General features: G+C 30.9%; 1 protein-coding gene across 2 annotated transcripts in view; it reads left to right on the top strand.

Annotated features, from left to right (window-relative positions):
• LOC139487985 (polycystin-1-like) overlaps positions 1 to 20,589 on the top strand; it is an 84,632-nt gene that overhangs the window by 4,910 nt on the left and 59,133 nt on the right. For both annotated transcript variants that reach the window (XM_071273277.1, XM_071273278.1), the window contains exon 2: positions 17,163 to 17,297. In XM_071273277.1, coding sequence (XP_071129378.1) covers positions 17,163 to 17,297 — 135 coding nt within the window. The remainder of the gene's footprint in view (positions 1 to 17,162; positions 17,298 to 20,589) is intronic.

The raw sequence follows: 20,589 nt of genomic DNA on the forward strand, positions 1-20,589 counted from the left end.
GAAAATATTCTCATAAAATGTGTTCTGGATATCCACTCAGAATATTTCATTTTTTGTAATATTTCACTTAAATAGCAGTAAATGTAAACACATGAGATTACTCACAGGTCAAAGTTGCATGTACAGCTTCCCATATTAGGTGTAATACCACCATTTATTCCCCCCTATTAGTCTTTGTTAAATTTGCCCTTTTCAAAAAAATATGCAGAATTTATGTTTGATTTAGATAAAGAAATACTTGGCATGTTTAACCCCGCCGCAATTTTGCGCCTGTCCCAAGTCAGGAGCCTCTGGCCTTTGTTAGTCTTGTATGATTTTAAATTTTAGTTTCTTGTGTATAATTCGGAGTTTAGTATGACGTCCATTATCACTGTACTATTATGCATATTTTAGGGGCCAGCTGAAGGACACCTACGGGTGCGGGAATTCTCGCTACATTGAAGACCCATTGGTTGCCTTCGGCTGTTGTTTGCTCTATGGTCGGGTGGTTGTCGCTTTGACATATTCACCATTTCCTTTCTCAATTTTATGAGTAAAGTTTTATACAGTCCAGTACTATAGAAAACAAATCACCTAACATTTGATTGCATCATAGAAAACAAATCACATAACATCTGATTGCATATAAGAAAATAACCATCAGTTGAAGTTAACCAATCAAATTTCTCCCCTTATTTAATATGTGTTCAAGGTTTAGTAACCATGTTACCTCAAGTTTACAAAATATTCTATAAAAAAAACAAATAAAGATTAAAAACCAATTGTTCAGAGAACAATTGAAGGTCTTTCCACTAGTAAAGATCTATTTTGATATTGAAATATGAAAAATCAGTTTAAAATGTTAGTTCCTATGGCTTTATGATGTATTTATATGAATTTAAAGCAAAGGTCAAAATCTAGAACGTCCTTTTAACCTATGACCTTGACCTCAATTTCAAGGTCACAAACCAAGGACCTTAAATCATAAGACCCTAGGTCTTTAATATGTTTAGTTAATGAGTAATACCACTTTACGCGTAATTCTAAATGTTAGATGGACAAAGACTCCCATTGATTGTATGCGCACCCTTTCAACCAAAATATACAAGTAAGGACATGTCGCAACTAACAATTTAGGAAAAAATATTTGTCGATATGTCATACGATATATGAAAATAGGTGAAAATAAGCCAAAATCAAAATTTAGAATATGACCTTGACCTTTGACCTTGACCTCATTTTATTTTTTTTGGACCAAGGACCTTAAATCAAAAGACCCTAGGTCTCTATCACTTATGGTTTACAAGTTAGAAATGCAAATCACTTATATCATATGCATAAGGGGAAATAACTCTCATATGGAGTCTCTGGAAAGCTTCGGTCCAAATGAATTGCCTAATCCTGAAGATATTACGAGCGATTTGGTAAAATAAATTTGTCGTAATCTTTTACGGTTGCGAAGGAGTAGTGGCCACAAGAAAAACAGTGTTTGGGGAGATAACTCTTACAACGTAAAGTATTTTGTTACGTCGTTGTAAATTTTTAAAGCATATAAACTATACGATATCATATTCCAAATATCTAAGCGACATCTTATGAAACAACAATACTACGCTAGAAACAAAATTAGGCGGAAGAAAAAAAAATAATAATCAGAACAAATTCAATAGGTCTTTCCACGGAAAGGTGGAAAGACCTAATAATGTTGCTTTGAAATACACAAGACATATGTTTATGACACAGAAATGTTTTACTGCAATAAAATGTAGGATTAATTACCTACAACTGTCAAATTCAAGGGAATATTCTGTTAGACCTATTTTCGTATACAACCGGATGTGACATACCATGGTTTGGTGGTATTACACCTGAATCATTATTTTAATTTTGAATAATTCGAACTAAATAAAATTTGTTTTAATATATGTGTTTTAAATTTTTCGAATTGTCTACACTAATTTTAAATGTTTCACTGTTTCTTTTTTTCTTTAGCAATTTGATGTAAAAGTCTACTTCCAAATTCAACAAAAATTTTACTAATTTTAGAAAAAGATCGAGATTTAAAATTATCAAGTAGTTCTTTAGAGTTTCTTTACAGTTTCATAGATTCCATATATGGTTAATTCCACTACGCGAATAAAACGTTTCACAGCGTTTTCAAATGCAAAGTTTTTTAATTTACAGTTACAACTCAACAAGCTGAAGTTGTAAGGAAAATATTACCAGAATATGTAGCATAGCTCATTAACAATACATTAACCTAATTGTTACAATTGACAACAATTCTCAGTTCATAAGTCATTAACTATACTTACATTTAGATTGCAGCTCTCCCTCAGTCCAAACAGAAATTACGCGGTCCTCATTTTTAATTTTGATTTCATTCTCTGAATTTCTGAATTTAGTACCAACTAGCGGGTTTTAAAACAATGAGTCAAAGAAATTAAATAATTATACGTATGCAAGTAGCTATTTATATTCTTTATAATAAATGGATTTATATTGATAAATTTCCTCCGGATTTCCGCTTGCTAGTGAATGCTTTTGTTTGATAGACTGTGCCGGCCGTTGATAATTTAATATATTATCGTTTAGTTAGTGAAGTGATTATTATGCTATATAATGCTTCAAAACTGGATGATTTTTGATTAAATACTACAATTGAAACTGTGACTGAGAACAAAATTCAAAATGTGTTACATATATATATATAAAAAGAAGACGGGATATAATTGCTAATGACACAACTCTTCACAAGAGACCAAAATAACACAGAAAGTGTAGGTCACCGTACGGAATTCATCAATGAGCAAAGCCCATATCGTTTAGTCAGCTATAAAAGGCCCCGAAATGACAATGTTAAACAATTCAAACGAGAAAACTAACGGCCTAGTTTATGTAAAAATTGAACAAAAACAAATATGCAACACATAAACAAATTACAACCAATGAATTACAGGCTCCTGACTTTGAACAGGCACATACATACAGAATGTGGCGGGGTTAAACATGTTAGCGGGGTCCCAACCCTCCCCAAACCTGGGACAGTGGTATGACAGTACAACAAAAGAACGAACTATAGGAATCAGTTGAAAAGGCTAAACTCATCAGATGGACAAAAATGCAAGTGGACGTGGACGGGTACTTGAGCATTCCAACAACAAAAAGGCACTAGGTACAGATCTAAGAGTACTTGCAGTTAACTGACAGCTAGTTCACAGCCTCTAACAACTAATAAAAAAATCATGCATCTAACACTAAATTGTCAATCCGTACACATCCAACATCCAATGAATTTCGTTTAAAGACGTCATAAACAGTCAGAGAAAAACATGACCTTGTACAATGCCAAGTTACAGGTATCGACAGATTGTAGAATCATGAATGTGTATATTTATATATACATACAAGTAATATTTAGTTTGCTTTTAATTTACCGATAACAAGTTATTTCATGCTGAGATTGACACATTTATTTGTTACAATAAAAATAAAAGTTTGCTGTTAACTTTTGAACTTTCACATGTTTTAGCTGCGATCACCATTGCAGAAAATCTATTGTATAAATGCGCATCTTGTGCAGAAAATTGATATCATTAATGTTAATATACATTCTGGAAAAATATCGTTTATTTGCACATAAATGACGTGATCACTAACAGTAGAGTCAAAGCAGAGATCTATTTCGAATTCCCCTGAAAAGTTGACAATAGTTATCAAAGGTACCAGGATTATAATTTAATACCCCAGACGCGCGTTTCGTCTACATAAGACTCATCAGTGACGCTCAGATCAAAATAGTTATAAAGCCAAACAAGTACAAAGTTGAAGAGTATTGAGGACCCGAAATTCCAAAAAGTTGTGGCCAAATACGGCTAAGGTAATCTTTCCTGGGATAAGAAAATCCAAAGTTTTTGAAAAAGTCAATGTTTGGTAAACAGAAAGTTAATTCAATATTTGAAATTTCTACAGAAATTGTTGGTTGTTGTTAAGTTCCATAATTTCATTTCCCCCAATGTATAATTTTTTTTGTTATGTTTCCATATTCAAAATGACCTTTTGACACTAAGAAAAAATTTATTTATTTTTCATATAAAACATTTGACTTACTTTCGAAGGTTATTCACGATCTTCATATTTATATTTTGAAAGTTTAAAATCACCCGTAGTGATAAGAGACACTAAACGGTGAACTGGAAAATTATAGCATGTATTTATAAAGTTTTACATGCAATGATTATTTTTATATAATCATATGTATATACATAGGGATAACTTTTTATAAGCTAAATGTGTGGCCCTTTATATCTTTTTCGTATAATGAGATCGAGAGATCAAAAGTATAGAAGATCAATAAAAAAGTTAAACATAATCTTTCAATCAGTTTAATTGAGGTCTGGAGCTGGCATGTCATTAAATGATAGTAGTCTGTTGTTATTTATGTATTATTGTCATTTTGTTAATTTTCTTTTGTTTCATGTTCTGACTTCGGACTCGGACTTTTCTTAAACTGAGTTTTACTGTGTGTATTGTTGTGTGTTTGTTTTTTCTACAATGGTTAGAGGTATAGGGGGATGGTTGAGATTTCAAAAAACATGTTTAACCCCGCCGCAATTCTACGACTGTCCCAAGTCAAGAGCCTCTGGCCTTTGTTAGTCTTGTATGATTTTTAATTTTAGTTACTTGTGTATAACTCGGAGTTTAGTTTGACGTCCATAATCACTGAACTATTATACATATTTGTTTAGGGGCCAGCTAAAGAACACCGCCGGGTGCGGGAATTTTTCGCTACATTGAAGACCCATTGGTGACCTTCGGCTGTTGTCTGCTCTATGGATGGGTGTTGTCTCTTTGACACATTCCCCATTTCCATTCTCCAATTTATTAATGTTGACGCACTCGATTTATCTCCTTTTGGAGCTTATGGGATTCTCTTAGATTTTGTTTGTTAACACGATTTGTATCTTCTCTGAGATCTTAACGCCATTTATATGTTATATGTTTGTTTGTATTTGTCCTTCTTTACGTATATATGAGGTGATGTTTGATATGTGTCCATTTATCAATAACACAAGGACACAACTACATACATCTTGACTTTAGTATACGGTATTTGATCAAACAGAGTTATGATGGAAAACAACTGAAATCGACACAGCATAAGTCTTACGGTCACAATCGCGAATCGATTGTCTTATACCGTGTGTCGATTTCTCAACTCACTAGTCTGCAGTCTTAAATCTTAAACTTCGTTGAAAATTAAACGAATAGCAGAATCCAAAGCTCAAACACATCAAACGAATGGATAACAACTGTCATGTCCCTGTCTTGGTAGAGGCATTTTCTGATGAAGAAAATGGTAGATTAAACCTGGTTTTAAAGCCAGCTAAACTTTTCACCTTTACGACAGCTACATAAAATTCTATTATATTGACAACGATGTGTGTACAACACGAACAGACATAATAGGTTAAATATCAAAAATGGGGAACAGCGGTCAAAATTGTTTTATAATCTAAATCACTATAAGATTTAAAAAATCAGTTATTTTTATTATGTACATGTATCAGATTTTCTCCTTGGATGTGCTTGGTGATATTGCACTTTTATGTTTTGTATAAATAACAAAAATTATGTTTTAATTCTGTTGGTTTATAATTGTATATAACAGTCTCTCATAGTTTTTTTTAAGAATGGCACATGCATTCTAAATTTTGTATTGTGTACTTGATATTATATTGTGTGTATACTTGTATGTATGTGGTGAGACTTTGATAAACTATTGAATCTAAGAAACAAACAAATATGTCAACAAAGAAAAACAAAAAAGCATCCAATGATGAAGTTTGTTGATCGTTCTGCTTAAAAAAACATATCGAACTCCAAGATAATTTGATAAACCGATTACTTCATTCGATTTAAAAAATGTCATTACCCGACTTGTTACAGACATTTTACGGAGAGTGACTGAAACAGGGATTTATAGATAGCTAAACCTCACACTTTTATAACAGTTTTTTTTATATAGTTTCGTAATATTTAAAAAAAAAAATGGATGTGCAATCCAAACAGACAATACAAGGAAATGTGACAATAATTGGGATCCATGAGCCAAAAACTGACAAAAATTCAAACAAACATACATATGCCAGTAAACATTGTTGTCCACACGTTCTGTTGGTTGGTTACATTAAATTTTGTCAGTTTCATGGGCCTACCCATTAAGAAATTACCTTGGAACTCGGTATTTTTTTTTATTCTTTGTTACCACTTGCAGTTAAAAATAAGTAATGGGGATAAAGACACAGTCGGTAAAATTACAGCTTATATGACTAATTCAGTATCAAACTCATTTTAATGAATTTTTCAAATTTTTGTTGTCGGTGTCCCGTCAATTGCATAAATTATCCACCCATGGTCATATTCAATCCTAACAATACCTTGTTGCAGTCAAAATTACAAGTTCTAGAGTATTGTAATTAGCTAAGTGTATCACAATATATCACCTTTAAAAAATTATCATTGCTATCCCATGTCGACATAATGCAGTATATTATCGGCTTTTGGTCTACGGACGACAGGATTAATGTTGTTAAATACTATACCACGTTATAGATAACAGAATTTCAAAAGGCATTGGCATGTATGTTCCATATTTTAACTAAATATTTCTACGAAATAACATATGAAATTTATGAGACTATTTTGAGAGTTACGTCTTTTAAAGCATAGAACTTACCATTGGAAATGTAAGTTTATCAATTAAAGTAAAGACGTGAATATTGTAACGACAGGTCTTTCTGGTTTTAAAAGTGACATATTCATTAGAATTAAGATTTTTTTTTTTGGTATTTGTAGAAAAATAAGCTAACGATTTTAAGATTCATAATGCATGTTGAGTTTTTAGTGGTCAAAATTATTTCGTGGAAATATATTCCAGAAATTTGAGTGTTGCATCAAAAGATGATTGATTCTGACATAGACCATGCTGTATTTTCTGTTTTCATTTGAAGAAAGCACAGTGCTACATGTATATTGTTCTTGAAGTGATTATATGTCATATTGTGAGAAGAATGATACATTTTCATCATTTATTGATTCAAACTATAAAGTTATGATAAATAGAAATATCGTAAAATAAGAGTTTTCACACCATAGACTCCATATTTAAAAGACACAGTTAGTTCTACTCAAAATGAATAGTGAATGTGGAACAATCAATGAATATTTGTTTTTGGTTCGAATATTGTCATAAAATCATTTCTTAATTAATATCAAAAGGTCTTTATTGACACTGAAATCATTTTTTTAAAAGATTGTAGGTCAAAAAAATAGGGAATAAGTCACAATAAATGGTCGAAACAAGTACTTGTTTTGAACGGATCTACGAGGAATATAGTGATGAGAAAGTAGCCAAAAGACACAATAAACAAAAAAAAACTACTAGGAACAATTTTCGGTTTTTAACAATACACTTTTTTATGTCAAATTTTTTCTTAAACTTGAAAAATTACGAATGTTTTGTTGACTATTACAGATATGCTGTCAATATTTACTCCGCACATTAGCTAAAATAAGAATAGAAATAAGAAATAAAGACAATGTATAGAATCAGAGAAAAAGATTATGTAAAGAAGAAATATAAATATAGTATGACAATTATTTGTGCTATATAATGATGGTTTAATACGCTGAAACCAATAAAAGATTTAAATTGAAGTTCCAAGTATCAGACAAATTATTGCCATTATTCGTTTCATTTGAAAGACATATCTATCGGTAATGGAATAAAACATGATGATATATGATTGTTTAAAGTATTTAGAATTTGAGTTGCCATTGATATTTGTCTTATGTTGAAATTTCCCATCGTTTATTTGATAAATAATCAACAACAAGATAGTTTTCCCATGATCTAACACATATATATATGATTCAGTCTTTTGTTTATGTTTTATGTTTGAGATGTAATAACAACTTTAATCGATTGAAAATCTGTTAACAGGACTTGGAATGAAATAATAAATATTATTCAAATGAAATTTCAAACTTGCTCAATTTAGAAATGGTATTTACAGCTTTATTGAGTTCACCTACTTAAAATTTTAATCAACCGAAATGGTTTTATATTCTGAATGGCTAAAGTTGGTACATTATTGGCTTTCTGCGTGAACATTTCCTGGTAAATTTAACTCTATAAAACTCTTCGGTTGCATACAATTTTTACAGCACTGGGGAGATATAATTTATGGTGGACTATCGTCAGCTTAGTAGTCGATACTTCGGTACTGGCATGATGTTGAACACAATTTTTTCAACTGTCCGGTTAACTGTCCGGTATCGAATCCCACATTGAAATCCACTCGAGATATATATTGTTAGGTCCTTTTTCCGATTTACCTCCATCGGGAACGCTCAAAGCCAAATATTGTAACGCTGCCTCCCTTGTGCTAGAGTCGGCCATCAGAGAACACAGGGTCACAAAGAAAAAGAGAGTAAAAGGATCTATAAAGTGTAAGGTTCGACGTCCACTGTTTACTGTCGGACCAAAACACGTTACAGAAAGGGAAATCGTATACTTGTGTTTATATATAGTTCTCAGTTATGAAATAAAATATCTGAATAAAATAAAGTTTTAAATTTTATTAATATCAAACATAATCCACGCCGGAGAGAATGGCTCTTGCAGGCTCCGTCACTGGTCTAGTCAGGTCCCCGGTAAAGGTTGGTCTTACATAGACACACAAAACTAGTACACAGTCATGTAACAACGTTGTCACTTACTTTGTATCTTTCTATAATCTCAATTAATCCACCATTTTCTACATTTGAAAATGCCTGTATCAAGTCAAGAATATGACAGTTCTTGTCCATTCGTTTTTGATGCGTTTTTTGTTTGATTTTGCCATGTGATTATGGACTTTCCGAATTGATTTTCCTTTAAGTTCAGTATTTTGTGATTTTACTTTTAAAAGGATAAAAACACCCTTCTACAATATAGAAGACAACAACTTAGTTCTAGTATAACAAATTAAATGACATATTAATTATGTCAAAACCGCCAACAGAACTCTTAATGTGTACCTTCAATAGCATCGTCACTGGTGACCGTATTAAGCTCCGTCACCGGCACCTACAATCTTAAATTAAAACAAAGTTAACTTTCAGCGCTTGTCTGTATTTCTCAGACATGTTCCAGCTTCTATTAAAGTTTGTCACTTCCCATTCTTTGTCAACTCAACACTCCGTCGGTTCTGTTGTTGTTTTTGTATTAATACTTTCAACTTTTACCAATGGCAGAGCTTGTTACGTATGGTTTACCAATCGGCAACCATGGATCAAACAAGGGAAATTCCCGTAATGTTGATATTGTTTGTAAACATGGATTGATCTTCATCAAGAAAAATGGGTTTTAACTTAAAATTTATAAGTAGATCATTATAACAGTTTTATTTAAGTTTATAGTATAATAAGGTTACTACCGTGAAAAACGGAATCAGTATGTGAAATACGACTTCTTAACACACTAATATACACAAATCTGTCGTATCATGGAAACAACAGCCAAAATAACAATTAACAAGTCTTACATTACTTGCAACATTAGACATCTCACTAACATCTATCGTTTATCCTCAATAATTTCAAGAAACTATATAGACATAGGTTTACTATAAAAAGGCGGGAATGTCGACATTACAATATGTGAATGCCAATGATGTATAAGAATCGAAACATTTGAAGAATTATATGACAAAAGTGAACCATTAAGTGATAGCCAAATACCTCAACCTTGCCTGACCTTATAAGATATGGTATGTAGAATTTAAAGCAGCATTAGCTGTGTAGCATTGGCTAAGTATATCATACTTATAATTCGTCAATTGCTTTTGAAATGAAGAAAGCTGTTGGATTATTTTCAGAAAAAAAGTCCATAAAATATCTCGTCTTATAGAGGACTTATGTAGCTTACTACATGGAACGCATTTTGCAAATTGTTTAAGACAATACGGTGACCTATAGTTGCTTACATTTACGCCATATTGCCTCTGTCGGGTGTTTGTCTCATTGACAATCATGTCACATCTCCTTCTCTATATGTTGATTAACGATACATAGCACAAGATTATATAATGTAGAAACAACAATATAATATTACAAGTATTTGTGTACAATTTTGATGAGCTTACATTTTTTAACCAATATAAGAATTGAATTGAATTATCCGGTATCAAAAAAGTTTTGTCATAACCCGTTTCATTTGAAAGAAAAATCTATCATTAATGAATGGAACATTATGAAATCCAGGTACTTAAACATTAAGTTGTCATTGAGCTATTGTGTTTTGTTAAATTTTCCAATCGAAAACATAATTAGTAATTAACAATTAGATATTGATTACATGAACTAACAAAGCTATTTGTACTTCGGTCCTTAATTTGTGTTTTGTGTTAGGATGTTATTACAACTTTAATCGATATAGAACCCCATATTGTCAAATTTCCCTATTTTGAGTAAAACATTTACGTCTGGTTCCTGGAAGTTGGTGCTATTGTTTTTATAGTTACTTGTTTTAGCAAACAAACTAATGATCGAAAAACGTTACATCTGCTTCTAGGAAAACGTTCTTTGTAAAAATTAATCAGACAGGATTTTACCCATTTGATCAATTGATTAATTTAATTGTTGTCGATATTTTGAATACTTGTTGTAAGTATTTTTGTGAGTTTTAACTTGAGAATACAAATAAGAAAATCAGGAATGATTGCAAACTATCCACCCGAGTCGAATGGCGTAGATGTTAACAACTATAATTTATCATATGGTCTTAAACAAAAATCTAAACCGATACTCAATAGTAAGCTAAAAATGAACCCAAAATGACAAATGTAAAACAATTCAAGCAAAAAAAATTCTATCGCCCTAATTTTTATTCAAATGAGAAGATACGATATTCTAATTGTTTGGCCTGTTGAATTAAATTGATATATAAAAAATTCTGTATGTGCATTAATTTAAATATTTGTTGGATATCAGCGTTAATGTACTTTCTTTTTTTGTCTTACATATTTGACCTAGCTGGAGCTTAGATTTTCTTGCAGGTTGTCAAAAGACTTCCAAAAACTGCCAAAATAGTCTCATATATGTGGAACATTGTCAGATGTTGGCCAAACCTCAACCCAATCAGATTATTTCATACAGGTTATGTTTTACACGGATGCTAATATCTGTGACATGTGTTGCTTGGCTCAACTGTATTTATTCATTTTTATAAATTTTCTGTTTACAAAACTATGAATTTCTAAAAAAAACTAAGAATTTTCTTATCCCAGGCATAGATTACCTCAGCAGTATTTGGGACAACTTTATGGAACTTTTGGTTCTCAATGCTCGTCAACTTTGAACTTATTTGGCTTCATAAATATTTTGAACTGATGAGTCTTATTTAGACGAAACGCGCGTCTGACGTATTAAATTATAATCCTGGTGCCTTTGAAAACTATTTAGTCCTAAAAACGAAAAAAAAAATCACATTTTAGATCAAAATCAATATGCCAATTTTTACATGTTTACAATAACGTAGTGGTGCATTCATCACATTTGATATTTCTACAATATATAATCCTGTTAAATTAATTTAGATTCACATTATTTTTAAGGCTCGGATAGGTTTGCTATTTTTGTAATTAAATTAGCAAATTTGAAACTGTCTCATTAAGGATCTTACTAAAAGAAAACTTGCCCGTGCTCGAGATGTGCAATGAAAAAATATACTATCAGATTCTCTGAGTGTTCTGTTAGAACGAGTAAATCAGTGGAGTATCATCAGTTGTATATATAGGATGACCAATCCTTTAATAGATAAGTTTTATGTTCCATAAACCCTACTGATAAATCCTGTTAGCAAAGATAACTAAGAGATAAACAATCTTCGCAGGTTATATTGATTATCTGAAAATTCGATTTACTACCCAGACAATGGATGTGAATACACAATGCTGACGACCGAACAAAGTTTAACGACAACAAAGATCACTTTACCGCTTTTATTAATAAAGGTCAACTTTTTTTTTCAATCTTATCATCCATCAATTTTTACAAAAAAATCATGTGAATTAGTAGATCACTTGTTCTAACTTACATAATATTTCAATGTAAATAATAAATGAGAGTTTCTGTAATTTAAGCTGGCAATCATGATTTGGTATTAAAATATGAAAATGTTTCGACTGAAATATCAAATTTGCTGAACTGCGAATGGTAAAGCTTTATTAAAATCCCACACTTAAATGTTTTAATCAGCCAAAATGGTTTCATATTCGTATGATGAAGGTTTAAGTCTTCGTAATGAATGTCTTTCTGCCGTTCTCATTTTTGTCATATAAACTAATTCATTATCGTATATACAAAAGTAAAGTTAAAATTGTTATCAACAATGGATAGAAAAAGCAAACATCATGGCATTAAAATAAAGAAACAACAAACAGGAGGCTTTAGTTTCATCTATTCAAAATGTTCCTTTACATATCTTGAAATTGTTCAAATAGCATAGTATGGCAGTCTAAACACTGTAAAATAGGATATTTTGTTTCTTAAATCAAAACAATTATTTTTTAGTTAATATGCTCATTTTGGAAATTAATATCATTTCAATGAATGCTCCAAATATATTTTTGACAACCTGTACGGGTGTATATTATAGATATTAAATATCAGCAAACGCTCTATGAACTATATATAAAACTTCAGACTGGATTTTACACATGAAATCTTTTTAAAATATTTAAACTGTACAACTTTTATCCTTTTAAATCTTATTACAAATATAAGTCCGACTTCGAGTGATGTTATTCGATGACGATGCGTTCATTATATCACCTAATTATTATATTTGGCTTTATTTCAAAAGTATTGATTCTTCATTACAAAGTACATTTTAAAACATATGTATAAATCTTAAAGTGACATGTTTGGGACCAATTAACAGTTTTTGGTGATCTTTGATCTGTTGTTATTCGATCTCAGCTAATTAAAGTCGTCACTTCTGATTGTGTGTATTTTGTAACAACTTAAATGATTACGTTGCAATTTCCTTCAATGTACAATTTGTAAGCAGATATTATCAATTGTAAGTAAAATAATTAGGTTTTTTCCTGAAACTTGGTACTCGACAATGTTTTACTAAGAACAGTATTTATTGTTTGTTGTTAAACAATCTCATCGATACCATGTTTTTTTTTCAAATTTTGGAAAAATTCTATGTCGAGCAGAACCGCAAGTGAAATCTGCATCATTATTGAGAATTATGATTCTGGGCAAAAATTCTTTGTCTGAAAAAACTAATAAATTGATAAACTTCGTGTTATTATATATTTTAAATAGGTGTTGAAGGTACTATAGCTGGTTATTACTGAAGAATACAAAATAGTTTTTTTTCTAAAAAAAGAACACGGTTTGATAAGCCTTTTTTGTACCTCGAACTTATTGTATTGGTACTTAGGATTTAAAAAAACATAAAATTTACAAAACGACATAATAAAATCCTATAGATGTATTAAGACATTTTCTCACATAAGTTTTATATTTTTATAATTTTGTCTTACAATTTGAATTAAGATTACACCTTTCTAGCATTTAGCCAAAAACTGCCATAACCACCAAATAGTCACACTATGAGATCTTCTCAATTTAATTCATAAGTTGCGAACAAATGCTTGTCCAAGCAGATATTTTTTCTATATAATGTAACAAAGATAAAAGTATGTATAAAATATTTCATTTAATTAGGCCTTGACTGATCTATATCTTTACAAAAACTTTTCTACACTCATTACCTTATTAACATTGTTCGATCAATAATTAAATAGACATTAATTTGGAAGGCTTCAATTCTTTTCCTTTTTTCAAATTATAGGACCAAAATAATGGCTGTTATCGTACCTTTTGCTTAATGACATTACTGAAAAGATTATTATGAAACGAAATCAAAGATATGGTTTACATTGAAAATCTTTTAATGGTTTTTTTTTCTAACATAGAAAACATTGACTGAGGTGTACAATAGTAATATATTCAAAAGATTTTCCTACTGCTTTATTATAATGACTTAGAGGATTATCAGCGGATATTTACAAGATTATTTTCCTTTTATAGAGATGTTTAACATCCATGTACCCTACCGATCATTTCCGTAAAAAATTAAAACAAATTTATAAAATTTCATGCGTTGGAAGGGCTCATGTAGATTTACATTCAGCAGCAATGCTCAAAGTCGAATATTTGAAAATCTAGAACCGAAACTAATGAAGAGCTAAACGACATAAACAAATTATAATACCAAACCCATTTAAGATCTACTTTGCCTGAGGAGTTTTAAACCTTAGTTCCTTGATAATTTCTGAATTTTAGATCGAACTATTTTAGAAAGACTGTACTAAATTATGTCAGTACTCTGATCTAATGATACTTGTTGTGAACGTTAAATATCGCGGCAGTACCTTTTTGTAAACGTTACGTCGTTCCCGGCAAATTTGACAGTTGTCGATTTAACGTTAAGAAATTCCGCCAACATGTGGCGTTCAAATAACATCATTGTTTTCTAGCTTGTTATGAATCTTATATTTCTGTAGTTACTTGTATTTACATGCTTTATGTTGTTGAATCGGTGTCGAGACGTACGAAATCATGCTTGCTTTCTTTATAATTCATATTTATGTACGTATTGGCAGTTATTTACATGATATACCTTGACCGGTAACGAACTATATTATTACACCAAGGATAAGGCGTGCTAAGACCTATAAAAACCGGATTTTGCTTATAGAAAACCGAATTTGAACTGATCTTGAAAGATTCCAAGAGGTAATAACACATACACGAAAACACATTCAACCGTTTTAACATATTGTATTTCATTCACCTGTATTTATTATTATTGCTAATAATAATCTCTGATACTTTAAAAAGTTATTTAGTCATTATTTAATATCTATAAACCAAAGATATCGTTTTTAAATTAAAGATTGGCAACAATCTTTACAATACTGATTCTGATAATCCAACAGGTGCAATATAGACCTAACTAAGAAAACAAAGAAAGACATACAATGCAATCATGTACTCTGATAATCTGAAAGCTAGATTTAAAATGAAGTCACTGCTTTTAGAGGAGTTGTGTATATAAAATGTTGAAGAACGGAAATATGATTACAACAATGGCAGCTGATTAACTAATTAAAAAAGGAATGAAATAAGATATATCGGTTTCTATCATAATGTCAATTTGCAACATTATAAAACAAATTATAAGATATTGCGTTTAATAACTCACATATAATGGTAGATGTAAATTATAAATGAAGGTGTATGCAATTAAAAAAAAGTAATCAATATTAACAATTGTTTTCAAAATTCTAGAATTTTCCTCTTAGGTGCTTTTTAAATTATTGAAATCTGTACGTTATGGACAAATCGATAAATAGATGTCACAAGGATGACATTACATAGTGAAATACTATCTATCCTAATTATATTGCTAACAAGATATCCGGACGTTTTTGAGCTGCAAAGTGTCATGGACATTTTGGTCATTTTTGCCCAGAACCGATATGTTTGAAAGTTGAATATATATATGTATATATAGATACTTCTCTGAATTATTTAATGTTTCTTTTTAATCAAATTATTGTAATGTTGATGTATGTATTTTGTAATGGCCTATATGGGTCATGTTTTCTCTTGATAAATGATGGACAGAAAAGTTAGAAGATGTTGTGTGCGAGACAATGAGACAACTCTCCATCCAAGTCACAATCTGTAATAAGTAAACCATAGTAGGTCAAAGTACTGTCTTCAACGCAGAGTATTTGCTCATACCAAAAGCAGCTAGAACGGGCCCCCCAAAAAAATAGGATAAAACTATTTAAACAGGAAAACCAGCGGTCTTATCTGTATTAAACACTAGGAAACGAGAAACATTTATGAACCATACCAACAAAAGGTAACCTGTAATGTGTCTATAGTGAATAATAGCCTGTCAACTCATTTGAAACCAGTTTGTGATAGGTTGGTTCGTCTCTGATCTTAATTGTCGAGAATTGTTATTGTTTCAGTCAAAGTACGGTGAATTTCTCTATTCCGACTTCCCTCACCAATAAAAACGGTCCATCACAATAAAGCTAAGAGTGCTGAAAAAATGTGTTAAATCATCAATCTTTCAATTGATCAAAATGAAATCAACGCAGTCAAAAAATGGCATTATCACACTTTCTTCATTGTTTCTATATTACAGTTCAGTAGAATTAAAATTGAGAACGGAACTGAGGAATATGTCAAATGATAACAACCCAACCAAAAAGTGTTTAATAGACATTATTTCGTCACCAACCTAAATCAATATTACATATAAACGTATAGTTATCTTATTCTGAAATGTAGATATCTTTTAGTTAGAAAAACTATGTGTCTGTATGCATTCCAAATTATTTTTGTTTCTTTTGAAACACTTTTAACAAACATATATTAAAATGTAAGTAATCGAAAATCGAAAAGGAGAACAAATAGAAACAGAGCATAGTATTTAAAAAAAATGTTTTATCACGAAACGAAATTGAAGGCGCGGGTGTAATCAGAAAAGACTTTGTATTCAGACGCAATAAAATAAGCAAACGAAATAAGGAACTAAAATTGATAAAACAGGCGTATGTTTAACTTGAAAAGTGGGTGAATTGATGAAGTTATGAGTATTATTGATTGGACAACAATTATAACGGATAACTTTAAGAATCAAAAGTAATGGTTCATTTTCAGAACGAATACTGATGTTTCATGCTTAATTGTGCTGATATAAACTCATCATAGATACAAGGAATTGTTGTCGTGATGTTTGATTTGTTTCCGCTTGCCTTTTTCTGTTTCTGTTTATGACGTCTTCTGACAGGCAGTCAAGGGAGTAAGTTCTGTAAGGGACATATCTTGCTCTGACTATTAATTTCAATGTTTCGAGATGAAAAATGTTTTAAGTTGTATACTAGAGTGCATGGAAAAATAACTCTTATCAATCAGTTATTTCAATTTATAGTTATTTGTGTTATTTTTAACCATAGAATAAGGGTACATGGGTAAATGTAAAGTGTCAATGAATTATTACACTTTATAGTTATATGTGTTATTTATATCCATAGATTGGAGTGCATGGGTAAATGGAACTTGTTTAACAAATTGTGAACAGAACAGGACAAGACACTGTAGTAGTGAACCCTGTACAGGTGATGCTTGGGAGGTTACAAGTTGTAATTATGGAGACTGTGTCATAGAAGGTTTGTCAAGTTTACTTTATAGCTCTTTTTATATTCGTTGATTCATTAATGATCATGATTTACCATATGGAAAGCTTTCATGTTAACACTCTAATTGTTCATTCTGTTACTTTAAAATAGACAAAAAGTTGAATATAAAACCAGATGATTTTGATTATATATAATGTCTTGGCGTTTCACTCCAATTCTCAATTTTAATCTGGAATGAAACAGAAAGCAAACTGATATTGATTGTTTAAGAATTAAGTTTTGGCTTACATGTTGTATGCTTGACAGCATGATAAAATAACAGAATATCACTCGTAAAAAAATAGTATGAATTTTAAAATTGTATGACGCATACATGTAGTTTACACCGTTCATACGCGAGATGAATTAGATTTCATTTACCACTAAAAACTTGCAAGATAAAATTTCAGACAATCATCAAAACCCTTACATCTAAATAAACCAGGAATATAGACGCTTATTATATATTTTTTGATTGTTCTTACGTTTGCATGTACTGTATTCCTGTCAAGTAGTATTATCATTTTTGTGATATTTCTTTACACTGCCATATGAGCGGGAGGTTTGGCTATCAATAACATTTGGTTCAACATTTCATGTTTATTAAATGTCCTGTGCAAAGTCAGAAGTATGGCAATTGTTATCAAATATTTCGTTTTTACATGTTCTATGTATGTTGGCGTTTATTTGTGTTGCTCTTCAGTGTTACTCTTGTTTCCCAATTATAATAAAGGATGTACTTAGGTGATCTAAGGAAAGATTAAATAAACCAAGAATTCAAAATGGATACTTTAAGCTGGAAGAGTAATAGTTAAGGATCAAAATAAGCTAAAAATATTGATAGATCATGGAGCTTCTTTTTGAGATATTTGATTTATAAAATATGTCGGGAAAAGGCTGACTCGAATTTTTACCTTATGTTTGAATTGGTATAATTTGGGTCAAAAATCAAACGAAAGAAAATTAAGAATCTGCTTAAATGTTGTCAATTGACCTTGTTTTAGCTATTAAGTCTTAAGTTAACAGATAAATAGGTGTTATGGGGCAAAATATTTTACCTTGTATCGTATGGAAAAACACCAAATAGACCGAAAATTTTACACTTATTCTAAAACCTCACCTAAGTATATCCGTAAAAACGTTTAAACTATGCAGCTGCATTGCTTGCACCTGTAACAATTCAGGAACCTGTTATTCGGTGGTTTCCGTCTGTTCTTGTGTTTCATAAGTGTTTCTCGTTTCTTTTTTTAGGGGGAAAGTTAGCCCGTTGATATTTCTTGTTTGTATTGTTTTAGACTAGTTATTTTGGGGCCCTGAATAGCGTATTGCTGTTCAATGTGAACAAAGACATCGTGTTCAAGGCCGTACTTGGACCTATAATTGTTTACGTGTCGCTTATAGTTTTCTCTCAAACAACTTATGACTTATCAACAAAGGCATACTACTGTTGCCCTAATTTATGTCAATAAATGTAGCATTGCTATGCATTCCAATATGGAAATGAATATTATTAAATACATTTGATGTAAGATATATATGTCTTTTTTATAAACTGTTATATATAGAAATGCAAAACAAAATACGAGAATTAGCTGTAAAGTGTTATTCACTGACTAGTGAAAAATATATGGTTACGTTCTCAATAACATGTGCTGCCAAATAAGGCTTCAAACAGTTCTGTAAATTAATTGAATATAATTATTTCTGTGCGAGAAACGACTATCAGTAAAGCTACCGCAAACACGCTTAACCACGTCACATTCTGTCAGGAGCCAGTACGTCAGTGGTTGTCTTTTGTTTCTGTATAAAGTAAAATCACAAAAGTTCAGTATTTTTGTGATTTTACTTTTTACTGAACTCCGGGGAAAATTCAAAACGAAAAGTTTACAATCAAATGACAAAATCAAAATATCAAAATATCAAACACATCAAACGAATGGACACCAACTGTCATATTCCTGACGTGGTGTATGCAATTGAACTGTTTATTATGTCTTTATGCTGCAGCTGGAACAATCTCTGCTGTCTTTATTTACTAAATAGAATATCAAGAGACAATTATTAAATAATAACTGTATGCCAAACAATCTAAGTAATTTATTTGTTTATTTACACTCCAATGGCTATTATCTATAATGAGATAAAGATCTATATTGGGAATTACATGATAGATCATATCAAACTAAGACCAAGTTTTTCTGACCGCGTTAGTCATTTATAATGTATGAGTTATATTGATGGAATGATCATGCCAATATTTTTATTTCATCTGCAACTTGGGAGGTGATTTTAATCTGTACATGTATTTGCTTAGTTTTACATATGAAATTGTTTGCATTCTTTTAGAAGTTTATGTACGAAACCCTTTTTATAGTTGCAGTTTGAATAAATTCTGCAACCTTATAGAAAAGGGGAACCGTAGAATAACAAACATACTTATCCCCGCGGAAAATTCAAAACGGAAAGTTCCTAATCAAATGGAAAAATCTTCCATAGATACATAAACAACATATTAAAACTATTTCCAAAAGTACCATTGCTTTTGAATTATTAAAGCTTTTGTATAGTTTTTTTTAGAAATTCCTTATGAATATAACAAAAGAATAGTTCGTCGATTGTATCATTTGTTACACGGTCCGTAGGGATTAAAAGTTAGGTAACAGGCTTCAGAATATCAGGAGATCAAATGTTCCGAATCACCTATCACTTTTAAATTATACTTTTAGAAACATTTAAAAAAGATACCATAGTAACAGTCAAACTCATAAATAAAAAATAAACTGACAACACCATTGATAAAAATGAAAAAAAAACAAACAGAACAATGATAGTACACAAGAAACAACATAGAAAACTAAGGACGAACCCCGCAAAAAACTGGGGATGATCTCAGGTGCGCTGGAAGATGACATCGAGTAATGTTTTAGTCAATTGCTGTTCAATGGTTATCGTAAATATTACCTGGACAAAAATCGTATGGTCGGACCATACGATAAAATAAACATATTTACGGTCATGACAGAGGCGTAACGTACAGATAAGGTAACAGGGATCAAGTAGTTTTGTGAAATATACTATTGGAATCGGTATCGAATTTGACCAAGAAAATTAGGGAAAAAGTACAAATCACTACATTTATACGTCATATAAAAAATATTGCCGACTTTGTATTATTTCAGAGGAGTTGAATGAATGAAATGAAAATAATTTCTTCTATAATAGCCTATATTACTCATTAATGAACAGTCAATTCTTTGTATTTTTTTTTAATTGAGTTTTGCAT

Source organism: Mytilus edulis, chromosome 9, assembly GCF_963676685.1.
Source record: "Mytilus edulis chromosome 9, xbMytEdul2.2, whole genome shotgun sequence".
NCBI lineage: Eukaryota > Metazoa > Mollusca > Bivalvia > Mytilida > Mytilidae > Mytilus > Mytilus edulis.